The sequence below is a fragment of the Ascaphus truei genome, chromosome 2 (genome assembly GCF_040206685.1).
Source record: "Ascaphus truei isolate aAscTru1 chromosome 2, aAscTru1.hap1, whole genome shotgun sequence".
NCBI classification, from domain to species: Eukaryota; Metazoa; Chordata; class Amphibia; order Anura; family Ascaphidae; genus Ascaphus; species Ascaphus truei.
The window spans coordinates 63,536,082-63,546,652 of record NC_134484.1 but is presented as its reverse complement, the minus strand read 5'-3'; the positions used below and the strand labels follow the sequence as shown (position 1 = coordinate 63,546,652).

General features: G+C 37.6%; 1 protein-coding gene across 6 annotated transcripts in view; it reads left to right on the top strand.

Annotated features, from left to right (window-relative positions):
* The window catches only part of GRHL2 (grainyhead like transcription factor 2), a 149,904-nt gene extending 140,125 nt beyond the window's left edge, over window positions 1-9,779 (top strand). For all 6 annotated transcript variants that reach the window (XM_075582578.1, XM_075582577.1, XM_075582582.1 and 3 more), the window contains one exon: window positions 6,882-9,779. In XM_075582578.1, coding sequence (XP_075438693.1) covers window positions 6,882-6,999 — 118 coding nt within the window. In that variant the 3' untranslated portion in view covers window positions 7,000-9,779. The remainder of the gene's footprint in view (window positions 1-6,881) is intronic.
* The last annotated feature ends 792 nt before the right edge of the window (window positions 9,780-10,571 follow it).

The following is a 10,571-nucleotide window of genomic DNA, read 5'->3' as shown; positions in this document are numbered from 1 at the left end:
CCACACCAAGGTATGGCATTTTTACAGGTCCAAACACTATTGTAATTGTTCTCTTTACCTCTCTGATGGAGGAAGAAAATGTACAAAGAAAATGTTTCTAGGGATATGCTATAAACGACCAAATATCTGTGAGATAGAGGAAGCCCAAATACTTTTGCAAATGGAGATGGCATCAAAACTAGGTCATATTTGCATAATGGGTGATTTTAATTATCCAGACATACACTGGGGCAATGAGATTAGCATTACACCAAAAGGAAACAGGTTTTAGGGGGTGCTATAAGACAATTATATGACCAAATTATTGAGGAACCAACCAGAAGAGGGGCAACACTAGATTTGGTAATATTAAACAATGTAGAAGTAATAACAAATATTCAAGTCCGGGAACATTTGGGAAACAGTGATCATAAAATGGTCTCATTTGAAATAAATCATCAAAAACGATATTAAATGGGTTCAGCAAAGACTTTAAATGTTAGAAAGGCAGATTTTTATAAACTGTGGAATAAACTACAAGGAATAATTTAGAATGATGTTTTTGCAGGGATAAATGTGGAAGATAAATGGCAGTCTTTAAAACATTGTTAGAAGAGCACAGTGTATACCCTTTGGTTATAAATATAAAAGAAAAAAGTCTAAACCAATGTGGCTAAATAAACAGATAGGGATGGAAATGGAAAGGAAGAGGCAGGCATTTAGATTCTTAAAGTCAGAAGGGAGGGTGGCATTATATCAGAATTCTAAGGAATGTAACAAAAGTTGCAGAAGGGCAATCAAATTAGCAAAAAGTGAAAATGAAAAAAGGGTTGCAATAGAAAGTAAGATCAACCCTAAAAAGTTCTTAAGTACCTTAATAAACATTAGAAAAGAAAATATAGGACCCTTTCAGTGTGAGATGGGCAGGCAAATTATTGGAGATAAGGAAAACGCAGAGGTATCAAACAATTTATTTGCCTCTGTATTTACCAGGGAGGAATCAATTGCAAAAATAGTGCCACAGAAGGAAGCCACAACCTCCTATATTAACAAACAATTGGTTAACTGAGGAAGAAGTGCATAGACGACTTGATTGGATTACAGTAAATGGCATGTACCCAAGAGTTCTTAAGAAGCTAAGTTCAGTAATAGCCAAATCATTACATTTAATATTCAAGAATTCCATTTCCACAGGTTCAGTACCACAAGATTGGCGTAAAGCAGACATTGTGCCTATATTTAAAAATGGAGCTAGATCACAACCGGGGAATTGCAGACCTGTAAGCCTGTCATCAATAGTGGAGTTTACTTATGGAGTTTAGTATGAGATAATATCCAGGAATACCTAAAGGATAACAACATTTTTAGTAATGGTCAGCATGGATTTATGAAGGATAGATTATGCCAAACTAACCTTATTAGTTTATTTGAGAGGCTAAGTAGGAATTTAGACCAGGGTAATGCAGTTGATGTGGTCTACTTATATTTTGCAAAGGCTTTTGATATGCTTCCACACAAGAGGTTAGTGTACAAAATAAAGGAAGTTGGACTAGGTTAAAATCTTTGCACCTGGTTTGAAATCTGGCTGAAGTATAGACAACAGAGAGTTGTCATAAATGGAACCTTTTCAGATTGGGCTAAAGTTCGGAGTGGAGTACATCAAGGATTGGTACTGGGACCCCTTCTTTTTAACTTGTTTATTAGTGACCGTGAGGTTGGCATAGAGAGCAAAGCCTCCTCCATCTTTGCTGATGATACTAAATTGTGGAAGGTGGTTGAATCAGAGCAGGATGTAATTTCTCTCCAGAAGGACTTGGGTAGACTGGAAACTTGGCAGTCAAATGACAGGTGAGGTTTAATACAGATAAATGTAAAGTTATGCATTTGTGAAACAAGAATATACAGGCGACTTACAAATTAAATGGGGAACAATTAGGTGAATCCTTGATGGAGAAGGATTTAGGAGTGCTTGTAGCCATCAGGCTTAGCAATAGTGCCCAATGTCACGCAGAAGCTGAAAAGGCAAATAAGATTTTATCTTGCATTAAACGGGGAATGGATGGAAGGGAAGTAAACATAATTATGCCCCTTTATAAAGCATTAGTAAGACCACACATTGAATATGAAGTACAGTTTTGGGCAGCACTCCATAAAAAAGACATGATGGAACTAGAAAATGTGCAGAGAAGAGCAACCAAATTAATAAAGGGGATGGAAAATCTGATTTATGAGGAGAGGCTAGCTAATTTAGATTAGTTTACATTAGAAAAGAGGCGAATATATTTGTGGACAATACAAGGAGCTTTCAAAAGAACTATTCATCCCAAGGGCAGTACAAATGACATGGGGACATCCCTTTAGGGGGGAGTAAAGGAGATTTCACCAGAAAGAAAGGAAAGGGTTCTTTACAGTAAGGGCAGTTAAAATGTGGAATTCATTACCCATGGAGACTGTGATGGCAGGTGCAATAAATATCTTCAAAAAAAAGGTTGGACATCTTTTCAGAAAGGTATACAGGGATATTCCAAATAAGTAAACATTGGAAGGGTGTTGATGTTGATCTAGGGAGAAATCTGATTTGCCGTTATTTGGAGTCAGGAAGGCATTTAATTTCCCCCTTATGAGACAATATTGGATGATGTTTCACTGGGGTTTTTTGTTTGCCTTCCTCTGGATCAAAATACTGAAAATACAAATATAGGATAAAGTATCTGTCGCCTAAATGTAACATAGGTTGAATGTGATGGACATATTTCTTTTTTCAACTCCTCTACTAGGTAACTATATTAATAGACTGGTCATTCACAGGTACATGTCTTTTGTAGTATACATTAGGTCACAAACCCAGTAGCACTCCGTATGACACAAATAAATATATATATCTATATATATATAGATATATATATAGATATATATATATAGATATATATATACACACACACAGTGGTCGACAAATCACCAAAAAATCTACTCGCCACCTAGTACCACACGTGTGCTGCTTGGGCCAATAGGAGCTCGCCACGATGTTAAATCCACTCGCCCGGGGCGTGCAAATGTATAGGTTTGTCGAACACTGTATATATATATATATATATATATATATAATATATATATATATATATATATATATATATATATTATATATATAATCAAAAAATAAATAGACGATACAGTTCTGTGTCTAACGAAATGCTTTTATTTGTACAAGCTTTCGAGATACACTGATCTCTTCTTCCGGCGATGTTACAATGAATGAAGCAAGCAAAGGGTATACTTAAAAACAGTGTCTCTTGGAATGTTATCTGTGCTTGTCCCTCCCCCGTGTGTGGATGTGATTTATGGTTAGAGGTGTTAAATGGTTACTGAAAGTTAGTGATGTAAGAGTGTGTGTGTGTATATGTGTGAATATAAATGAATGGAGCGCCCACAGTGTATACAGTGCTTTACAAAAGGTGTGTGTGGAGTGGGAGTTAATATTAATGGTGTGGGTGGGTGTGGAAATGTGAGAGATTGTTGCATTACTAAAAGTGTGTGTAGATACTATGTGGTCCTTATTGGTGTATAGGGATGGAAAAACAAGGAGTATTTGTATGTGTAAGAGACAGCTGTGTGTGCATACATATAGCACAGTATGTACAGGCATGGCCTTTAGCGCTCATCTCTCAGAAACTAGGAAATATTGTATTGCTGATGTGGCTGCATAATTGAAAATGGCAAAAACAAGTATTTCATGAGGTGGAGTGTACAATTTATTTATTTATTTATAAAATATTTTACCAGGAAGTAATACATTGAGAGTTACCTCTCGTTTTAAGGTATATCCATGGGTTATGGGAATTAAATGTAGCACGTCTGCCATGTAAACTAGTTTTCACACAGTGGAATTTTTTTTTTTTATATATAAACACAGATTGTCTTTAGTAACTGTGGTCAAACCTTTTAATGCTTATATTACAGCTGTTTAGTAGCCAATTTTCCACAGAGTGTACCAAGGAAATTAATTTATTTGCGTTTTGAATACCCATCAACACAGAGATTACATTTTTCATTATTAAACATAGAGATGGGCGAATTTGGGGGGCAGATTTGGATCCGCCGTGGATCACCTGGATCCTTTGGTCTGCGGATTTTTCCTGTGAATCGGTCTCAAAAAGGACGATTCCTCTTTTTCGGATTTTTTTTACCACTGACAATCCAAACCATTGATTCAGCAATCCGCGTATTGGATTGGGAAAATCCACCACCGGATTGTATCCAATGACATTTTTTTATTAATCCGCACGGATAGAAACTGGAATAATACGCTGACGGATTTTACACTGCGGAATGGATTTTTAATGGAACGCTCGGGAAGTTCTATGAAACGGATTGTGACCATTTCGCCATCTCTAATCACAAACACTTAATGTATGGAGTATACACAACCTAGCGCTAGTACCCACAGGATAATAAGATATATACAGTATAAAATATACGGTCCCAATACAATTAAATATTGCACCTTTACGTGTATGGAAGTCCTGCAGCCTGGATGACTCACGGATTGTCCAAAAATCCTTTGTACAGATATGTTGAAGAAAAAGTCCTCCATGGTGCTGGTCCTCAAAGTGGTGTGATTAGTGATAATGGAAAAAAACACAGATAATATACAGTGTGAATCCGCAATATAACTACTATAATCAGTGGTCGACAAATCACCAAAAAATCTACTCGCCGAACAAAAAAAATCTACTCGCCACCTAGTACCACACGTGTGCTGCTTGGGCCAATAGGAGCTCGCCACGATGTTAAATCCACTCGCCCGGGGCGTGCAAATGTATAGGTTTGTCGAACACTGACTATAATCAATAACACCACATGTGCCTATAGTGATATACCACCTATAGCCAATGAATATAAATCTAAACCTAAATAAATACCCAAGTGAAGAAAACTACAATAAAATTGTTAACTATATCAGTGCTTAAAACCACACTGTGCTAGTGCAGTGAAGACAACAAGCACAAAATAAGCCCAACAGGAATGTAATTACACATACAGTGCTTACTTAGATCTATCTAACCTACTGATGTTGAATAGTTAGATGATCCTGAAAAAACATTATATACTTAGCTCCAAGATAGGGAAGGATTGATGTCCAATCAGAAATATCATAGAATGAGGGAAAAGAGAAGAAAACTCTCATGGTACAGTAACATAAAACATTTAATATAGTACCAATAAAAGTGATAGGAATCGCACTCAAGAATTTCCAGTAAAAATGCGCATGTAGATCATAATAAGATCAAGTAGACTGGTATGATGGCGTCTCTGCGGGTCTGTGCAGCTCAGGCGCGGGCACTGCGGTGTCAGTGTAAAATGACAGGCTTCTCCACAGAGCTCTCCTCTTCTTCCGGGTTTCTCCGACGGGGCCCGCAGGCGCGCCACGTGTAGTAACGCGATCGCTCGTCAGATCGCTTCAGCTTGCTCAAATGCCCCACTGCACCTGCGCATGCACTCTGTGTAACCTCTCCAGAGAGACACCTCCTTGTCCCAGCGTAGTAACAGTCACTCCTGAGGAAGCGAGCTGGTCTCGTGAAACGCGTTTATACATACTTACATACACACACACCTTGACAAATGCACTCGTCCCCTTGCTTGGTGCGAGTGCTTTTTGCCTGCTGTCAAGTGTTACCGGCTGCGGGGTGGTGCCGAGTCTCCCGGCATTTTCCTGCATCTCTCTGGCAAACTGTGAAAATGGCCGCGCCATGACAACGAGACATGACGTGGCGTCATGACACCTTTTTCACGGGAGATGCAAGGGGAGACATTGAAGTTTACACACTAATGCAGGAAAATGTCGGGACACGCCACAGCACCCCGCCGCCGGTAACATTCGACAGTGGGTAAAGTGAGGGGGGTGAGAGAGGGATATATATACATATATAAACTAAACCCTACAGTCTTGAAAATTACAAAGCCAGCAGTACAACAAACTTCACGCTGATGATACCCATTAAGGTTGAAACATGTCTGTGAAATGTTTCTCTGGCTTTGGATCTGATTCCCATGCTGTGCTTTAAAGCTGTGATAACAGCGAGCATTTGCTTATATGGGCTCCATGTAACAATGTTTTTTCAGACAAAAGGTGACACGTGTGCTCATTTGCATTTCCCAGAATCCCTTGCTGCAGTGGAAGCACTGTATGCTGGGGATAATGGTGAAAGGCAGGGTTGCAGACCTGCCTAAGACACGTGAATTTGCTCACAAGTGATCTTTTTATTTGCTACTAGTATATGCAATACGGTGGAGGTTTCTTGTTGTCTTTTTCACCCACCATAACTTAAAACGTGTATTTGTATATATATACACTGTAAACCGTTCATAGAACAAAAACATTTCCTAAGAATAGAGATAAATCACAATGTGAGAAAGGAAGTAACCATAAATAATGAGGGGGGAGGGGTTCTGCACGCTGCCACATTCAGTCTTACTTTTTGGGGTTCATTTTTCAACCTTTACTCCATGCTATATACCAAAAATAAGTTGGCCAACGTTTGCTCAGTAAAGCTTTTCCTATATAGACAATGTCAGCTGAAGACTTAAGGGCCTGAATCAGTATGTTCTGAAGCGGCTGACCGCCCCTGGTACTTTTGCCATTGCTATGTGTCCGAAATAGAATACTGCATGTAACGGTCTGGAAATACTGCCCTTTTTTTTATTTTTGGTTCCTCTCGCCTTCCACTTAATTACTGATTCAACTTTAAAATGTTGAAAAATATGCCAATTTAACGTTGATAAAAACTTGACAAAGATTAATGAATTGTATGCATTTGACTTAGCCTTCTGTAGTTGGGAATTGATCAGATGCATTATGTTAAATGTCTTCCTTTAATGCCTTTTCATTTCTTCCCATCAATTAGTATTTTGGTGAATATGGATGACAACATTATTGAGCACTACTCCAATGAGGACACTTTCATATTGAATGTCGAAAGCATGGTGGAGCAAGGCTTCAAGATCACACTGACGGAAATCTAACATAAGGATGAACTTGGCGCCTGATGAGGTGCAGCATTTCCTACCTGGAATGGAGATGAAAGTAAAGTTCCTCTGAATCCCTGCACTTATCAGAGACAGTGCTACCAAGCAATAGCATCAAGAACTTGTGACAATTCATCATGCCAAAGTATGCCAGACTATGCCCAGCTTCCTTTAACAAGACAAAATACCAGACTGGATAAGACTAGTTGACATTATTTATTGTATATCACTTTTTAGTGATGTGATATCCAAACAAACTGGAGTATGGTTGGATTGACGTGAAACAGTTATATGATCTCTGTATCCTTTGTCACTATCTGTTTTGTTGTAAAAAGAATGGGATTAAGCACACGATCCAGCTCATTAAGTTGTTTTGTTTTTCCACAATGCGTGTTTGATCTCATCTTGGACATATCAGTTCCATGGGGACAAACAAGGAGAAAACATCAAACGTTCAGGTAACATTTAATGATCTCTAATACTTCTGTGTTCTTCGGATATGTGAGGGCTTATTTTCTGTAAATGGCATGTAGACCACAAAAAAAAATACAGCTCAACCCCCTTATAATGCTGTGCTTGGGGTCCAAAGAATCACATCGCACTATAAGTGGATCACGTTAGAAATAATGTACAATTGTATGCATTGTACGATAATCGTGTTGTAAAGTATTCATAAATACGAAAATTGGGAGCCACGCTTGCATCGCGTTATAAGCGGATTCGCGTTATAAGCGGATTCGCGTTGTAACGGAACGCGTTATAACGGGGTTGAGCTGCACCCACAACCAATATCCAAGAGGCAGATTTTAGCGCTAATATATGCAAACCGCTATAAAGAGTTTGGTTAACTAAGATGATTCTAGTTGTTATGAGCGGTCTGGTATGTGACTCAAATGCGTGTAAATTGAATGTATTAAAGAGAACAGACAAGAATTTCAGTTCCAAAGTATTTTGTAAGTAATCTTTAAAAAAAAAAAAAAAAAAAAAAGCTGATTTTTTTTTAAAAATAATGTACAAATTGTTTAACGTGCAATATTATTTTTTTCATGTTGTTCCTTGTTTACTGCCACTATGGTGATGATTCACTAATGTCTTCTTTTAAGATTTAAGAAACATAACAAGGTTTTAGATTTATGATGTTGACCAAAATCACATGGACATACTGACCGTCCCTCCCTGCAGTATCTATCATGGATACTGCACAATTTTAAGTTAAACATTTCCTCCTTTCCTCCTAAAAGACATGTTCCCATGCCACTCAATCGAAGCTTTAGAAATGTACTACATTCCATCTCCAATATGTCTGGAAGGCTCTTACATATGGTGGTCAGTATGTCTGTGTGTATTTTGGAAAGTAACTGGATTTTTATCTTTCATTCCTCATTTATGATCTTTTTTTTTATACTTAGAGATGTAGTATTTTTAAAATAAAATTCCAGCGAATGTGAGAGCTGGTAAGTTGTACTCATTCAATGAATACCTGTTTTATTTTTTTTCATCTTAACATCTGTCCAATGTTGGTTTTAATAGAAATGAAAAAGAGAAACCAACAAGGTCTGTGGAACAAATACAAAAGAAATAGATCTGCTACATAAAGCGCTACAAAACTTTAGCACACCATACCTCAGATTTCCGTTAAAATAACTTTTTGTTTTCCATAGTAGTCCTTGCCTATATACACTTGGCATTATCTCTCTGGATATAGTGAGGTTTCTCACAACTACAAGTAAACATCTGATTTTTCTGCTGCACCATTTACCTTTGGTTTTAGCTGGCATATGTTCATCCTTCCCCTATTCACCTTTGTATAGGGGATTACATATTTGGTTACATGATGTGTATGCCAACTACTTTATAGGTGGCGCCCACTTCCTATGAGGATTTTATTACACCACACATTGTATGTTCATTATGTAATTGTATATGTTTATTAAAACGTTATTGTTTTTTCACTTGTAGTCCTACAGTATGTGGACATATATGTGTTATATATGTCAGCTGATGGTTAGCCTCTGGTCATTGACCATTCTGTTACGGATATTCATATCTCATGGAGTAATTACTCACCCACTTTTTGCCACGGCGAGTGCTAAATATTGGACCTTTTTGGGTTCTCTTTGGACCCACCCTGTTAAAATGTTTTCCATAGGAAGCGTATTTCAACTTTGCTCTACAACCAAAACTACAGAATATGTTTTATATACATTGTGGCAACTACACCAGGCTCGTCTGCATTTAGTTTACTGCGATTAATAATTATTAGATTAAACTCGCTCAAAATGTGCAGGTAATCCTTTCTCAAGGATGGCCTACTATTACTCTTCTAAATATTGTAAGGGAAGCCCCTAACCTGCTGAGTTTATAGCAGATAAAACCAGTTCTTCTTCAGAACTTCACCCATTTACACGTGAAAAAGGCAAAGTAGGTTGAAGATATGCAATATTCTTATGTTATATTTTGCATATTCTGGGTATATTTTATAATACATTAGCTGTTTCAGTTAAAGGGAAGTGGCCGGACTTTAAGTACTACATTGGTCATAAGCAGAGAAAAAGCAATCTGCACTACCTGTACAGTGAGAAAAATAAGTGATCTATGACGTGTGAATAAATAAACAGTGTAAATAAACTTGGATGTGATGGTCAGTGTGTGAATACAGTATATGTATAAGTACTACATTGGTCATAAGCAGAGAAAAAGCAATCTGCACTACCTGTACAGTGAGAAAAATAAGTGATCTATGACGTGTGAATAAATAAACAGTGTAAATAAACTTGGATGTGATGGTCACAGTGTGAATATATGTGTATATATAGGTGTCAATATATATTATATATATATATATATATATATAGGTGTATATATATACACAATAACAGTAATAAATGTGAGTGAATAATACACGACACTGAGCAATCTCAAGGCTTAATTGAACCACACAGTTCAGCTAGTAAATACTGTAGTCTCTTCTCAGGTTCAACACAAGCAGTGCTCAATGTTGCAAAGAAAACTATGTGTGTAGCCAGAAAAGGAAAGTCTTTACTGTACATCCAGTCAATAAGAGCATCAAAGAAACGTTATAGCTACACAGATGGTAAGTAATTTGAATCCTAATGGGTTCGATGTCCGTTTAGACAAACTGGATCACCAAATTTGTTCACGGGGTCAGCTGCCGCTTCATTGGAAGATACCCATATCAGAAACCCAAAAGCAATGCTCCCATAATTTTAATTTAAATAGATTTATTTGATCATAGTGTAACAAATGCACATAAAAAGATCAATTGTAAAAAAAAAAAGAAACAAACCCAACGACGTAAGCTTTTGAAATATGCCCTTACTATGTGTGTCATGGGAGAGGGGGTGTGGCCTGGGATTAAAGGGGTTACACCCCATTTGGCCACCCCCTGCTCTCACATGGGGAGCAAGGGGTTAACTGGACTGGGGTCCAGTAATATGTTTTTATCTTGCTTCAGAATCCAACTGTTTATTCCCCTGTATAAATGTATTGTCTCATCCTAGTGTTTGCACCAACACATACACTAGGGTTGATTCGGGAGGGAAGGGGTT